Raw genomic sequence first — 17981 nt, 5'->3', positions numbered from 1 at the left:
CGGAAAGCCCAGAACTTTGCAGAGAACGTCTTTTGTTCATGCAGAATGAGAATATTTCCCAGCATCCTTAGCATTAGGGCTTGTTAAAGAGCATACCTGGTGTAAATGTCAGCGTTCCCATACAATTATGACCAGGACTTTCAGTTTTGTAGCTCAGGTGAGGAAGACATATCAATGTCACAGATCTTTCTTCTAGATGTCTCAGATGTTAATTCCTGTGGAGAAATAAAGGAATTAGACAGTTGTTAAAGCTATAGTTTGTAACTTTTGGGGATGAAATTTACAACACACACACACACACACACAGTATATGTAGTTGTCAAGACAAATTTTCCGACAAACTGCATAATGTTATTTTATTTAGTGTGTGTTTACATCATATCCGTGAATAAAGAATAGATGGGTCAGGTTACTATTTTATGCAGTGGAATTAATTTGAAGCCATAACTAAGGAACCTCAAAACCGTGAAGTGTTTAAAAAAAAAAATAAAAAAAAAATTAAGCGACAGTACCCAAAATAAAACATTAATCAAAATAGTTTGCATAGCTTCACATTTGCTGTGCATTGACTATATTTACAAAACAATGTTTATGTTGGTAACAATGTCATTCTCTAAACCAGTTACTCTATGTTGGTCTCTATGCTTATAAATAGCCTTGAAATCTTATAGTTTGCACTGTTATCTGATGTGAATAGCAATCTTTATGTTTAATGTTAGGGTTGACAAACTTTTGTAATGAACTGGATTTCAATAAGCCAAAACAACAACCGAATATAACCTACTTAACTGCTCATATAGCATAATTGTCAGATTCTTTCACTTTCTTCCTTCTTTTGTTATTGGGAGAGTTATGTCTTCATTATCTGGAAAGGTGAGAACAGTGGTGCGACTCAAGCCATCAGTTTCATCCACACAGAACAACTTAAAAAATTACTCAAATAATGTTCCTCCACGAGGAACAATTTGTAATTTAATGCTTTATCCGCTAGAGGGACAAAAGTTACATTAATGAGGCTTAAATGTGAAGACTCTATAGATGTGCATATCAGTGAAGGTTAAATAGACATAAAAGAATCTGATGAGAAATGTTCTTATTGAGATTTCTGACTTTTGATTGCAAACTTGGTCTGATATTTTCTGGTAAGTGTTTAAACACGTTTTGGGGCCACTCTATCTAGGAGAAACAAGATATTAGATATCAATTTGTGATTTTCCTTTCCTGTGGGCCAAAATGAGATTTCAAGGGAGAAACATCTAAGTGAGCAGAACCTCATCTCTCTGGCTCTTGTTTCCCTGTACCTCCTCTTTGCGGCAGTATGCTGGTATTCCTGTGGGAATCTCTTTCCTCTCAGGAAGCAGGTCCCCTTTCAGAGTCAATAAGCCTTTCTGCTTCACCCCAGCCCAGTGTGCGCACTCACATGTACAGAAGCGTGTTCACGTAGGTCTGACCAGTAGCTGTGGGTGTGTGGGCTCTTAGGAGCCACTTGTTTGAGGGGTTGGAGAACATTCCAACATCAGCTTCTTTGTTCCTTGCACAGAATAGTGAAAATACTCCACTATTCAATATACATGTTAATGTGACCAAAGCAACATAAACAAAACAAGGCAACAAAAATTTGGCTTTGTTTATTTATTATGTTTATGGAGTTTTTTTTTCTTATATATATTTTTTGTAATGTTAATGGAAAGTGTGGATTAAGTATATTTCTTGAGGTATAACCTTGATTTTGTTATTAAAGCAAGACAAATAATACTCAATTTGATCTGCATTATAATTTGGTTTTAAGATTTATATTGCATAGGGAAAGATCAGTTAATCATGATTTGTGGCTTTTTTTATAGCAATTATGATTTGTCAAGAACACAGACACAACATTACAACTTCAAGAAAATGGAAATGGCAAATCTATAAATAAAATTTAATATAACAAAATCTGGTTAGGTAAAAATAGAAAAAAATAAATTCACAGAGATTACAGTAAAAATACCCTGCTTTCGACAGAAAATGAGAAATAGATTAATTTAAAGGCCTGCGAGTAGAAAAACAACCCTGGTAATATTTTTCAGGGAGGTTAATTACAATAATTACATTATTTTTTATTTATACATTATTATTATTATCTTGGAGTGTTTGTTAAAAGCATGAAATGGAATGGAAATTCAGTTTTGTTCAAATCAGATAATAGTTTGACAGCACTGAGGTATTATATGGTTAATATTTCAAAGAGGTCTGTCAAAAAGCATACAGTAAATTTTCCCACTTCAAAAACAACTGGAAGGCCATAATACAGACATCAAGCTATAGCAGACAGATCAAGAGTGAATTACCTTCCCATAACTGTTGTCTGCAAAGCATGACCGTCAATATTTTTCACTCTGGAACCAAACACAAAGAGACACAAGAGAGTTATGTGCCCAGAGCATGCTTGTAACATGCAATCTTCCATTTAATGTTCATTTCTCATAACCCCGTCAGTAGCCAAAAATAATATAACTGAATATTCTTCCAGCTAGGGCAGAATGTTTGGAATTGCTCTTGTAAGGCAATTGAGTTACTTGCTAACACTCTGGTATTACACTCTGAAGTTATTGAATAAATCATATTTATTTAGGTATGCAGAAACTGAATCAACAGATGTACACATAAAAGATGGGGGCCTTAAACTAACCCAACTAAATACACTGCCTGGGGGTTCAGTTTTGTTTCATTAGTGTTGCCTGCTGGACTGAACACTACACTCAACTCAAACTGTGCAAGGAGAGTTTTACTTTTACGATTGAAATAAAAAATACATTAAAAAAGAAAAGAAAAAAAAGAAAAATTCTACTGACTTAAAATGAAGGAGTGATGTAAACCTAGAATATCTAAAGATAAGAGAATAGACTTAAGGTAAGGCTCTTTTCACTTTTGTCAATAGCAACACCCAAGTATAAGGTGATCACATTTCTGAAATGAAAACCAGGGACATTTCCTAGTTCAGTGGCCAAAATATCATTGAAATCTCTCTTGCAATTGTCTAAAAAAAAGGAGGGGGGTATATTTGTGTATGTTTGTTTTTTTTAATTGTTGTGGTTTCCATATATCAATACGCTATCATAATAAATAATTACAATGATGTTTGAGGATCAAACTTACCCTAGTTCATTAATAGAACTACAAATCAAAAAATTAAAAATCATCAATTTTGAAAATTTGAAAAGTAAATAGTAACTACTGCAAATAGTAAACAGATCAAAATACAAAAGATACAAAAACATAAAAAATAAATCGAATATGAAAACATATGATAAAACAAAATCTGTATACAAATATTTAACATTTTCTGACTGCATTTAAAGTGCCCCATTATGCCATTTTGACGGTTACTAATATTGTTTTGAGAGTCTCCTACAATAGGTTTACATGCATTCAAGGTCAAAAAATGCTTTCATTTTCTAAAAAATATGCATTCAATATCACCTCATTTTCCAGCGATTCTCAAACAATTTGTTCGATGCAATTCATAGATTCAGTCTCTCTAAACCCCTCCTTTCCGTGAGCCTGCTGATGGCCTATGTTTTGATTGGTCTACTGCATACAGCGCATATCGGAAATGATATGCCTATTTCAATAGTTCTGTATTTTGAACGCTCTATAGAAAATATAAACATCTATTATTTATCATACTTACAGGTTGTGATTTAGTAGAGCAGCTGATCCAAATAAACATGATACTGATCCATCTTTCAACAGCAAGCATTTTGTGAATCCCATGTTGAACTCCCCGAGATTAGAGAAGCTGTCGTCAGTAGAATTATGTGTTTGTGGGCGGAGTCAAGTTGTTCACAGCGAGCCAACATAGAACATACATGAGCATTATGCAAATGTGTAACTGCGTGATGTGTAGCCATCATGGAAGTGGGATTCGTATTCGTATACTAATGACTCGTTTCAGATGTTCAGAGTCGATTCTTTATTTTGGGAGACAGTAACTTTATTTATTGTGCACTTTCAGCTTCACAACTTTGCAGATCGTTTACGTTCACATACAGCTACACAACACACGGCATGAAAGGCAATATTGGAAATGGCATAATGGGGTACTTTAACATTTTCACAAAATATGAGTATATAGTAGGCTAATTACAATTATTTTTTCAGGTTATTAAATGTTCATGCTTTTGTAAATTGATGTTTACTATCCCCAATCAAGCTTACTGTTTTGCATTTTAGGCTCACTCTGACCACAAATGTAGTGCAGTGCTTTCTGTAAGTGTAATTGTTTAATTTAGCTGATCATTTTTTTTTTATGTTATTGATATCGGATTTGTGACATTGTGTGCAAAACAATCCCGCAACCTCATCATGCTTTGTTAGAAAGTGCGCACGACGGCTATTACTTTGTTTTATTATTCATGTAACTACTATGAAACCAGTAATGGTGTCTCTTTTGATAACTGATGATAATAGCGCTTTGCTCCCATCCAGGTTTTCGTGGCTACAGTCGTTCGCAGCGCCCTCTGTAGGAGAAAGTAATCATTGTTTAGAACGTGCTGTAAAATGGGGACATTTCTGGGGGACAGCTCCAGTCCAGGACAGGACACCAAAAACCAGGATTGTCCTCGGAAAATGGGGATGTCTGGCAGGAAAGCTTTTACATTCAACACAGCCTTGACAACTATGAAAGCTTCATGAGAGAGAGCTGTAATATGCTGGTTTTAAAGAGTGCTAGTAAAATCCCTCCTCCAGATTCAAAGCGCTGGAAGAAAAGGCTGCAATTGTGTTCATGAATAGAGTGAATGTGTTCATGAATGTGCCATGCTTTGACATTTCTATAAATTAAGAAATGGTGGTTTATAAAGTTTACGTATGTTTACATAAGTGTTTCTATTAGAATGAAGGCTCCAAAGCTCAGAAGGACTACAAATTCACTCCCAAACTAAAAACATCCAGATAATTTACTCATCCCGTGTCATCCAGTTCATCTCTTTCTTTCTTCAGTGGCAAAGAAATTAATGTTTTTGAGGAAAACATTCCAGGATTTTTCTCCATATAATAGACTTCAATTGTGGCCAGGTTGAAGGTCCAAATTGCAGATTCAGTGCGGCTTCAAATGGCTCTATATGATCCTAGCCAAGGAATAAAGGTCTCATCTAAAGAAATAATCTGTCGTTTTCTAAAAAAAAAAAAAAAAAATGATATACCTTTTAACCAGAAATGCTCTTTTGCACTAGCTCCGCAAAAGAAACGTCCACGACTTCACACTTGATGTATTCATGATGGAAAGGTCATCTGTGGTCAGCTCTTAGTCTATGTACTCTGGTTTAAAAAGGTATTTTAGGGCGAAAAACACCATCGCATTTTCACCTTTTTTTTTTTTTTTTTTTTTTGTAAAGGACTTTCTTTACAGGGTCTTTTTGTAAACACTGGGTCTGTTGGAAAGGTCACTGCCTACGTGACCTTTTCATCGTGATTACAAAATGGCTGAAATCGAGACAAACATTTGTGGTAAAAAAGTACATACATTTTCCACATTTATTTTATTAAGATAACGACAGATTGTTTCACTAGATAAGACCCTTATTCCTCAGTTTGTATTGTGTAGAGCCCTTTGAAGCTGCACTGAATCTGCAATTTGGACCTTCAGCCCATTGGTTCACATTAAAGTCCATTATATGGAGAAAGATCCTGGAATGTTTTCCTCAAAACCCTCAATTTCTTTGCCACTGAATACAGAAAGAAATTAACATCTTGGATGACATGGGGGTGAGTAAATTATCAGGATTTTGTTTATTATTATTATTGAAGTGTACTACTCCTTTAAGAGCACTGCCTGTGTCCTATGGGATGAGTAGAAATGATACAACAGATAACCTCAACACACTTCATTACGAGCCATAATGATAATGATTGATACTGTTTGGGCTTTTGAAAATCAATCTTTCAAGCTATGCTAAACTGTCCCCCATCCGCTGTAATTGTGAAGCCCAGGATTCCAGATTATCTTTAACAATGTAATATGATATATGGGATGAAATTCAATAACATGAGGAATTTTCTGGAGCAGGAGGAACCGCGTTCCTGATTGCTGCAGAGAACAGACCATCTTGTTTTCAACACGACAGATAGCAAGCTACGACGACAAACATTCCTCCTCAAAAGAACATTTTAACCTACACTACAGCGCCATCTGCAGGCCACAGCTGCAAACTACAACAGACTGTCCTGAATCTAAATGTCTATAATATTGTACGTATAAATGTGAAACTAGGATGTGAAACTCATACTCAAATTACATCAGGTCTTGCAAAGTCTAAAACTAATATCAACCATAAAACACATATTAAAGATGCTTTGTTTGCGATTAAAAGCTCGACAAATAATAATATAAAAACTATAAAAAAGTTCACATAATAAAAAATAATTTCACAGTCTCAGACTGTTTAAAATAAATAAATACAAATTATGTCATTTTGATGCAAAGGCATTATACATAATATTACTTGCATAATAATATAAACCCTGTATATGTTTACATCATAAGAAATTATTTGAAAGTCTCAGACCGTTGTAAATAATTAAAACCATTTATAAATAAATAAATACATTTAATGGTTCAACTAAAAGGTTGAAAATGCCAAAGCATTATATTCCATTATTTAAATTAATATGAATTTAAACACAACATATAAGTTTTCGTAAGAAATGATTTAAAGTCTCAGACTTTTGTAAATAAATTCATAAATAAAAATAAAGGTGTAAACACAATGTTGACAATGCATAATAATTAGAGACAAATATAACATTATTTAACTAAATATTAGTTTATATTATAAATCATTTCAAAGTCTTAGACTTTCATAAATATTTAATAAAAAATACTGATAAATCTTTAATTTGTATTTAAATTTAATTTTAAAAAAACTTAAAGGTTTTAGCAATGACTTTACATTTCCTCCTCCTTCGTATTACTTAGCATGTAAAACTTTTTTTTTTTTTTGGTACATGGAAGGTCCCACTTTCTAACTTAAAAATATTTGCCTTAACAAATTATTCCCTTATCAAATTGAATAATATATATAGTCACGCATATGTTGTCCAGTAACTGTATGTGTGAGCATGCTTTTATTTATGAAGGAATAGTCTTGGCATTGCAATTTAAATGCTTAAACATGCAAGGGTAGGAATTGCATGGCCCATTTCCCTTCAGACATCATTAAGTTTCCTGCCAGATCAAACCCAAACATGGAGAGAAGGATGAGGAAAGTGGATGATAAAATGCATTGTTATGGTTTAAGTATCTGTGCTAAAACACTTCCTGCACACATCTGGCACATTTAACAGTCAGAACCAGACACTGGGGTTTATTTTAATGCTTCATGTGGCTTTCTTCAAACATAAACTCCTGCACATGTGGGGAAAAAGAGTAAACAAGAACTCACCAAACTTTTTCCTTTCTGGCTTTAATGAACTCTGCATCTGGTTGTTTTTATTATTATTATTATTTTTACAGTAATACAAGCAGTTCTTTCATGGTAGCCTTGCTATAAATTTAATCTTTATGATGCCCTTTGTGTCTGGCTTCTTTACAACTCAAAGCTTCGTGTTTTCGACTGCAAACAGGCTTTGCAAGGTGTATGGAGGCCTGAGACAGTTCACTTCATCACCACAAGAGGACGCCATTCAGCTGAGTGCAGTGTTTGTCGAATGATTTACTTTATAGAAAAACAGTGGCAGTTAGCAGAAAAAAAAAAAATTATACATTGGTAACAGTTTAATGAACAGGTAACTTTTTTACATAATAATAACAACAGAAAAAACAACTATATCAATTGCTAATACTCACTTTTTTCTTAATATGTATAAATATGTATATATGTACCGCTGACTGTATTTCTGAATGTTTAATGCCTATTTTTTAAAAATGGGAATATTTGGAATATTTTTTTATTTACAAGTTTTTTGCATGTTAGCACCTGCTCAAATAAAGTTGGGAAATTAAAAAAAAAAAAAAAAAAAAAAAAAAAAAAAAAAAATACACCCCATTTTAACTTAATTGTGATGTTAATATAACTTCCATCTTTAAATACTTTAAAGATTAATTTATTAGGTTTACATATGTTTTAGCCAATAGATTATAAAGACGTCTGTGATGTGGAAAACTTACTTTTTTCATCGACGGTCAGGAAAGACCACTCAAAGTCGTTTGCGATTACTAAATAATGCTTGTTATTTAATTAGGCCTACTTGTATTTGATTTGTAAAGCGGTTTTCTATTTTATTCTCAGATACCAATAAAATAGATTGATATGCTTTAAATGCTTATGGCGTCTACGAATTATGAATGTTCAGTGAGATAAAACGTGTGCAGATTTAGATGCGCCTCAAACATTATTTGTATATGAAATAATCATAGACTGTATAAAAACATGAAATAATAAACGCAAATGTACAGACTTAATACTGTAGCCATATTGCACATACAACTAGACATGAAAAGCTCAAATTATTAATATATAAATAAATAGAATACAATAAAATATATAATAAATCTCTACAAAATATATTGCATCCTTTAATAATAAAATATGGCACTACACGAGAAGCTTCTACAAGCGTCTACAATCTGCTGACGTTTTTGTGTACGTGCACTACGTCATCAGGATCTTGTTGCAGAGTCACTCTGGTGGTTGAGTGTAAACAAGACACTAGCGAGCGAAACATCTACAGTATTGTATATGATTTATTGATTTATTCTATCATTTGTGAGTATTGATCGAACAGTCGTGATCTCTAGATCGCGTTATGCTCATCGAAAGTCTGTCATCGGGTGATTTAAAGTGAGTTTTCTCACAGATATCGCCTCTACACGCTGGCTAGCTAACGTTAGCCTGTTAGCTTTGTGAACACAGATCCTCTATACAGGAGAAACAAACTCCTGTATGTCCGGGATTTTCACGGATTTGGGTCCTTTGGCCGTAAGTATATTGCTTTAAGGGCCCTTTTTGTGATATATTTTGGTAAGGCAAAGTAGACACTGATTGTAAACAGCGCCAACTTATCCTGACACAATGCTAAACTTCATTATACGAAGTGTTCATGTGATCAGCCTTTCACAACATGAATCATAACTTTTCAACTAGTCCAATATGAATGATAAAGGACATTACAATGTTGAAATATGCTTGTGAATAAGTCAATAATTTAGAACCTGATACTCACTTTACAACATTTGTGTAAAGGGTATTCTAAACGCTAGAATTACTATTCAGTCACTGCAGGTTTTCTTCATTTATTACATTCTTCTAATTGTTTGAAGCCTGTGTTGATGGTTGAAAGTACCTGAGTGGTTTAAGATAAAGTTGAATGTTTTAATGGCTTTAATTGGATTTGCTGTTAACTTGTATTCACTCTTTATGGTTTTGGTTTCAGTTTGAAGGCTGTCTAACATAATGGCTGCTGTGGAGAAAGTAGGCAAGGAGTGTGAGGAGGAGACACTACAGACCGCTTTTAAGAAACTTCGTGTGGATGCTGAAAGGTTTGCTGTCTCTTGAATTTTTGTTTTTGTTTTTTTTTTCAGCTAATTTGTCTCAAAAGTGAAACGGAGGCTAAATTTTTTGGCAGAGAAGCCATGTTTTTGTGCTGGCCGGTTAATTGTGTATATTCCTTTTCAGTTCCACAGCTACAGTCCGCGTCTCTGAGTCTTTGGCTTCCAGATTGGTTGCTCGAAGCAGCCCGGAAGGAGCCAAATCCAAGATGAGCTCCTCGAAAGATAACTGGCTTGGGTGAGGACTGCTTTAAGATTCTGACCTAGTTAACCCTTTAAAGCCTGAGTTTGGATGTAATAGAAAATCTTTATTTTTTTATGGAACAGTATGAGACAGTTTTACAATCACATTTAAAGGCCTTTTACTTGTTAAAAAGTATGAACTGTCAATCAGATAAAAGTAGTAGATTGTTTCTTAGGAAAGATTTGATCATGTTGATCATCTAGAGGCCTTAAAAGTTAACATATCAAATAGATAGGATTAAAACAACCACTCAAAGCTACACTTTATACTAACATGTTCACCTTTATTCTTTACTATAGATGCACAAGAAAGTCATCAAGAGGAGCAGTGAGAAGCCAGCGACGTCGAAGATCAAAATCTCCGATCCTTCATCCTCCAAAGTTTACTTACTGCAGCAAAATGTCTCCCCCTCCTGACCAGCTCAAACACAAGACCCCTCCAGAGCCCGACGACACCGGCGCCGTCAAGAACGAAGTAGCATTCTCAGCACCGTGCTCCACTGTATTCGGTGTCGTCGGCTATGAAACCCACCTCCCTTCTCCAAAGGGTCAGGAATCGCCCCGCAGTCCCAGAATGCCCTTGGATGAAGAGAGCGCTGCTGAAAACAGGCCCACTTTAGGATGTGGGCCGGGATCTCAGGAGGCGTGCGCAGGTAATGCTGCTCCGTCTGACTTTCAAACTCTGTCCAAGTTGCAGGAGGCCGGTCAGTGTCCGTGTGGGCAGCGGGAATGCCAGTGTCCCGGCTGGCAGGGGGTCGAGGTCTACTCATTCACCGGCCTTCGAGATGTGATCTCCGAATGCGAGCGGAAGCTTCCCAGCCTGCAGGACAGTTCATCCAACAGCCGAACTTCTGTTGGGTCGTCAAGCTCCCCTCGCTCTTGTTCCGAACAGGCCCGTGCCTTCGTGGATGACATCACCATAGAAGACCTTTCCGGATACATGGAATATTACCTTTACATCCCCAAGAAGATGTCGCACATGGCTGAGATGATGTACACCTGAACATTACATTTCATGAAGCAAATTAAAGCATTATAAAGATGGATATTGGGTACTATTAAAGAAAAACTAATATTTAAATAAATAAAAGGTATCAATGAAGATGTTATCTATAAGCAGTTCTACTTAATTGTTGTATTGAGGATTTATGATGTTTGTTCTTTCTCTAGAACATCCAGACAGCGTGTGCTGACTGAGAATCATGGGAGCATGGCTCATTCTGTGATTTACTACTCCGTTTCCTTTGTTTTTTTTTGATCTCGTGATAACTGTTTTGTTTGGTTAACATTTTAAAGTTGCCAAAGGTCTATCCCAGAGACTGCAGGTTTGATTTCACTGATATATGCAAACTTACACCATGCCAAGGATGTGATGTCATCTCATTTCTCAATAAAACAGCTTTTTGGGGATTGTTCATGACGTTTGTTGTCTTGGACGTCTTGCTTTGCATCTTGCTGCTGCTTTAGTGGACAAGGCACCAAGATATTTTATATCTACAGGAAATTAATAAGACGTTTTGTCTTCACCCATAAATGGCTTTAAATTTTCAAGAAATTAAACATAACTATAACATTATTATAACAATTGAAAGAAAATTTAAGAGTACTGTAGTTATGAAACGTGGATATATTCATCACATAACATTCATTTTTTTTTTTTTTTTTTACTTTTCTACATAAAGAAAGCCATGTTACGTAAGGAAGGAACTTCACATTTATAAGAATGCATTTTTCTGAATCCTCAATAAACTGGAGTGACATACCAATCCAGTGTGGTAACATCCTGTCGCTGTAACGGACACTAGAGGGAAGCACTGCTCCGTTTATTCACTTCACTTACTGAAGGCCTGATCAAGTCTGATGTCTGGAAGCTCGAGAGTTATTCTTAAGCTTGATTTCATTCTCTGCTAGTAAACAACTGTGGCACATCAATGTATAATATAAAATAGACAAAAGACATAAAAAGACAAATAGAGATCTAAAGAAATCTCTGTGTGAGCAACAAACGATACAAACCACAACATTTGCAGAATATCCCTGATACCATTTTTGTTTAAATTTTTTTGATTTTAGGTTTGAAATCTTAAATTTGTGGTCTGGTTCTCAAAAGAAAAAATCTTTTTCTCTATGTTTATTCTTAGTCAGTTTCAAATTAATTTAAAATTCTGCACTAAATGTAAGAATTGTCTTGCCTTTAGTACATTAAAATGGACATCTTCGTTTTCAAACTGACGAGTTTTGGCCTAGTTCAACTCCAAAAATTAAAATTTGCTGAAAATTTACATCGACATCTTGTTCGGCCTGAATACATTTTCAGCAAATTTTCATTTTTGGGTCAGCTATTCCTTTGGACGTAAGCATAAGAAGACTGGACCAAATGCCAATTACTAAATAAATTACTACCATCAGGGAAGCGTTATGAGTTCATGACCTTTTTCTATTAGGATTTTAAATAGTAGGTTTTTCTAACTGTGATGGAATTTTAGGTTTAAGGTTTTCTCTCTCTCTCTCAGTAATGTAATTGTGTGTGGTTGTTGTGTACTACTGCAGCTTTTGAGTCCGAGACAAATATCCTGTAAAGGCAAATAAAGACAATAAAGGATAACTTAAATGTAATAATTGAACTATTCAAACCTCCATTACGAACACAAGATCTTCTTCTCTCAGATGACACAAACATACAGGAAGCACAAGAGCAAAGGGAGAATATACATGTAAATACATGTTCACCTGATTTATACCAACAAAAAAATCCCATATTTATTTATTTATTTTTTTAGCTCGGTGTACATGGGCCAGCAAGATGACGTTGTTCCTGTCAGAGGACGAGAGTGACACCCTAAAGGGCATTCCAGTGAAGCATACCATGTGTTTCCAACCATGTCACAGAGACACAGAGATGTTATCCCTGTAAATAACCTGTGTGTTAAATGTCATGGCATAAGTCATCTCTCGCTGATCTGTAACATTTGCTTTGTATTTAAACAGAAGTCTAAATCTAATTCAGCTTTTTTCTGGTTTACTGATTTCAGTTCTGTCTCCGCTCCTCTGAGAATGACTTGTAAGGTTGTATGGATTTTACAAAAGGAGAACTGCATCAAAGCATACCAAGAAAAGCTATGGAAACACACAAAAGAGTCTCTTGGATGTTGCCAGTCAACAAAAGCTGCCCAGCTAACCAGTTTGCCTAATAATCAAGCCTTTTGTTAAGCAGATTGAAAAAAACACAGGGAATTCTGCTGGGGGAACATGAGCAGCTGCTGTTATTGTGCTGTCTGTTGTTTCGGTTGTCTGAAATTACTCAGAGGTTGATCATTCAGACCTCATCAACTTTTATGTTTCTCTTAAAATTCTTCATGAAACCCTTGTTATTTTGAGTATAGAGTTATAAATGAGTATGAATACAGCACTGATGATATTCGAGTATTCAGTAACAAGTTCATATTGTGACTTTTTATTGAAGATTTTTAAATCTTACATCAAATCACAGTTTGAGAATTTTAGGTTAGTGAAACTAATGGAGATAAGTTTATTTTCAATTTATTTATCAATTATTTTAAATTGTTACAAATTATCATTATTATGATTATTTTAGCAAGTTATTTTCATAGTAATTTTGGTAATTTTCTCCGGAAAAATTTCTGAAAATCACGTGACTTTGACAACAATCTCCATTCGTTTTCCATTTATTCTCATTATGATCTTGGAGAAACAACTGAGATATTAAAGAGAAATGTAATTCATTTACTGTTCCTCCTTTCCACATAATAACATTTTTGTGGTTTGTTGGTTGACAGTTCAAGTTCACACATACCAACAATCACGTATTTCAGATATGCGTGTTTTAACCCTATAAAGCCTGGCATATAAAATAATGGTCAAAATTGTTTTTTTATTAAAATGAAACAGTTTACTGAGACTTTATATGAAATATTTCCTTTAAAAAAAGTTTGTATATGTGCTTTAGGTTTTGTATCATATTTGATCAAGCTCCTAAGGATCATATATTATAATATAGTGAGAATAAGGAGCTCAAACTCAACCTCAATTACATAAATATCAGTTGTCACCTCCCAATTATATGTTTTAGTAAGATGATATTTAAATGATTTATTTTATGATCAAACTATAGTTTCAAAGCATTTAATACAATGCAATACATTGTTGATGAAAGATGAACAAATAAACATTCCTCAGAAACCTGATGATCAAACATCATTTAAAAAAAAAACTGATTTATGGATAATCAAGTAACCCTAAGTTGCTTCAGTCCAGTTCATCTTGAAATATTAGAAAGGTCACTGTTAAGTTATGAAATGTGCATCTGTCACTCACTGACTGGTTCCTGTAGTGCATCTGTGCTGGTTTTGTTCAGACTTGTCTCCTCACCTGTGGTTCCCGTTCCTCCTGGCTTTGCTCTCTTCGTACACTGGAATGTGTGTAGCCTACTTGAATCCTGGCTGCATTCAATCACGGACTCAGGAGAGGAACGCATTGTTCTGTCCTGGTGGGTAATTTTAATGAGGCATTAAATGATTGCACTTTCCTTTATGGCAGTAAAATGGAAATAAATTAAATACTTCGGAAAAAGGGTTTAAAAACATAAGCAGTAGTAACCATATCATGCTTTTCACAGCAAAATCGACTAATAATGAAAAGAGGCATTTTACAATGTTTAGATGGACTCTTTGACCCATGGTTTAGGATGGGTGCTCATATGGAAGTGTTTAGGTTGGCACAGCTTTAGCAGGATCCTGTCACCACTCAAACCACAGCCACCCTCATAGGGGCATGATCCAACTGGAGGTCAAAGGTCAGCAGATCTGAGTGAGACTGGAAAGATCCAGATCTCAACCATTATGAAATGGTCTGATCAGTCTGTGTGTGATTTTGAAAGGTTCAATCACTCAAACTACTCATTTTTACCCTGGCAACATTAAAATGTATTATAAATTAACCATGTATAAAATGTAAATAAATTAACCCCGCCCCCCAGCTTATCTATTTCCTAAAAGCAATATATATATATTTATTTATTTATTTATTTATTTATTTATTTTCACTAATCTGTTACATTAGGATGTACAATGTAATTTTTTTTTACAATTTGTAAAAAGGTTTTAAAAGAAAATACTGTTTCAGACTTTCGTCCTAAAAATGTCATGTTTAAGTCAGTATGTTAATTTTTGTAAATAATTGTAAAATTGACTAGTAATTTCTAAATGAAAATAGTTCCTACACCAATTATTTGTGTCACAATACTGAAGAAAAGATGTCACGACTTTTATATTTTACCTTCTGTTTTCTTTGACACAATATTTGCAGCAAGTGTCACAATATTTGAAGACTGCTAAATATATTCATTTAAAATATCAAATGTATTTATTTATTATAAACTATAATAAAATTGTAACTGTCCCAGTTATGAAATTGGTCTCATTTTAATTGAAACCTGATAAATTTACTGGAACACCCTAGCAACTGCTTAGCGATGCATTAAAAAACACTCAACACCTTAGCAACCACACCAACCTGGAAACCAACCTTATGTCTATTTTTAATAAACATGTAAACATAATGCCAACAGAACACTTGCTCATCTATTTTGCACTATTTAATCATATTTACATTTATGCATTTAGCAGAAACTTTTATCCAAATTGACTTAAAAATAAAAGAAGAACGGGTTAAAAGGGTAATTTTATGTAACTTCACGAGTCTCATAGTTACTGGTATACTCAAAAATAAATATTAAACCATTTTGAATTGCTGTCTATTGTCTTTTAGAGTGCTTTCCATTTGTGCATGTTGCATTTTTAATACCATTTTAAATAAATATGTAAATAAAACTGCTTTGTTTTCTATATTAATTAGATGCATAAGCATATAAAATACGGAAAGCACTAAAATATATAAATATAGAAAGCACTCATTGACTTTGATCTCCAATCTAATGCATATTCAAAAGGTGAATAAACATATTATGTTCTAATTAACATTAATTCAGCTGCAAATGAAAGTGGAGGCATTCATCTTGCTTGTATGATCAAAGTTAAAGTAGCTCTGATTATCTTCTAAACTAGCGTCTAACATGCTGTGTAATGTGAGAGGACTAGTGTGGATCAACACAGTCTTTCGGTTCACTGATGAGGTGAGATCTTCTATGCAGTGATGCTTAGCAGAACATTGATTGCGTCAAGCACTTAATCATGATCGTCTCATTCGTCTGGATGACTGTGAGCTCAGTGCTGGTAGATGGTGGCTCATTTTTAAGTGTCTCATTCCTTATCTATTCAAGTTCTTCCTGGTAGACTAAAAACATGAGTAAGTTAGGCTACATAACCTCAACTTATCAAGGTCAGAAATTTGCAAAGACACCAAGGTTTTTAATATCAGTTCAGCACATTTCTCATCAATATTTATATATATAGCGCTCTAAATGTAATGAGAGTTTCTCTCAATTGTTTCTGTTAACCTTTCAGCAATAATATCACATGTCTATATTATGTTTCCAGACATGCTCACTAATTAATGATTTCCCAATCAGAAATACAACTGAATGTGTTAATAGCTTATAAAGCATTATTTTTTGAATGCATTTTTGAACACAGTTTAAGATGAGACTAAAATAAACGTCCTCTATTACAGGCCACTTAGTCACATGCATTCAAAAACAGACTTAAAAAACAAAGAATGAAACTTCATTTGATATGGATAAAAAAAAAAAGAAAACCACAAAGCAGTGCTTTAGGTATAGTTTTTTTTTTTTTTTTTTTTTTTTTTTTTACAAAATACAATAAAAATAATAATATAAATATTTAGTGCATTTGATCTGTTTTTGCTTTAATTTCTTATTTTCATTTTAGTTCATGTCATTTTACTTACATTTATCATTTTATTTAAATTTGTTGCTAATGCCAAGTTTCGAAGTTCTTTTTTATAATATATGTTTATCATCATACACACACACACACATATATATACTTAATCAGACACCACTAATAAAGGCAACAAATCTGAAATGAAAAGCAGCTAACATTAGTGATAGAGTAATATTAATAGAGCACAAGAAATGTTTTTTCTTAGTAGAACCACAGAGTGCAGCTGCTGTCTGCTCACTAGCAAAAAGCAGAGTAGAAACTGACTCTATTAGTCAGATTCATTTAAGTTACAGTATTGGTGGGCACACAGATAGTGTCCTCATTCGAATCATGTGGCTTGTAAAAGAGAGACGCTCGTCAGTCGCTTGATTGTAGTGAAATGTCACACCTGGCCAAGAGCAAAAAGACAGTGGGCAGGTGAAACAGCAGAGAGATGTGTTAAGTGTCTATATTGTCTCCTGGGCATAAAAAACACTGTGAAATGGTAAAATGATCCATGTCAGAGCTTTTTGTCTAACAAAAGCATACCAGATCATTCTCCAGTGAATTGTGGAGTAGTATGACAAAAACCTCTATTCATCCAAACTCCACACCCTGAAACACATTCATGCACACGTACACTTCAGATAGCAAGTTTCACAACTCATTTATTGTTTGTGATGCTTTAGAGCATGGCAGAACTATACATATTCTAAATAAATAGTGTGTGGCATTTACAGGTGTTGTGTGCGGTTGCCAGGGCGGTCATTAAGGCATTCTGGGTTGTTGCTAGGTGATTGTTTTCTTACCCATGCAAATTTTATGATATTTAGTTCTCAATGACTTTGGTTCCTTCCTCCTTCAATGTAAATCTAAAGGTATTTGCATCCTATTTAAGTAACTGTCACAATTGCACAAATTGATCTATAATTAAAATACATACCACAAACGAAAAAGTCCTAGTTACACTTTCTGTAAAAAAATAAAGAAATAAAGAATATATATATATATATTATAATATAACATTATAATATATGTTCTTGAAATACTTATCTGCTCATGAAGGCTGCATTTAATTGATCAAAAATACAGGAAAATTAGAAATATTCTGAAATATTATTACAATTTAAATGAACTGTTTTGTATTCAAATATATTTAAAAAACATTCCTGTGATTTAAAACTGAATTTTCAGCATCATTACTCCAGTGTCTTCAGTGTCACATGATCCTTCAAATCATTCTAATATGCTGATTTGCTGCTTATTAAATATAACTTCTTCTTATTCCTCCTCTTATAATTATTATCAGTGTAGAAAAAAGTTGTGCTGCTAAATATTTTTGCAGACAC

At 34.0% G+C, this 17981-nt stretch overlaps 1 protein-coding gene across 1 annotated transcript; it reads left to right on the top strand.

The window, feature by feature from the left end:
- Positions 1-8623: 8623 nt before the first annotated feature.
- On the top strand, positions 8624-11192 carry LOC128015981 (oxidative stress-responsive serine-rich protein 1). Its single transcript, XM_052600255.1, has 4 exons — positions 8624-8960; positions 9415-9520; positions 9657-9767; positions 10073-11192. The coding sequence occupies exons 2-4, from the start codon at positions 9435-9437 to the stop codon at positions 10773-10775; spliced, it is 900 nt and encodes a 299-aa protein (XP_052456215.1). The 5' UTR covers positions 8624-8960; positions 9415-9434; the 3' UTR covers positions 10776-11192.
- Positions 11193-17981: the final 6789 nt, after the last annotated feature.

Source organism: Carassius gibelio, chromosome A6 (genome assembly GCF_023724105.1).
Source record: "Carassius gibelio isolate Cgi1373 ecotype wild population from Czech Republic chromosome A6, carGib1.2-hapl.c, whole genome shotgun sequence".
Classification (NCBI taxonomy): domain Eukaryota; kingdom Metazoa; phylum Chordata; class Actinopteri; order Cypriniformes; family Cyprinidae; genus Carassius; species Carassius gibelio.
This window is presented reverse-complemented; position numbering and strand designations above follow the sequence as displayed.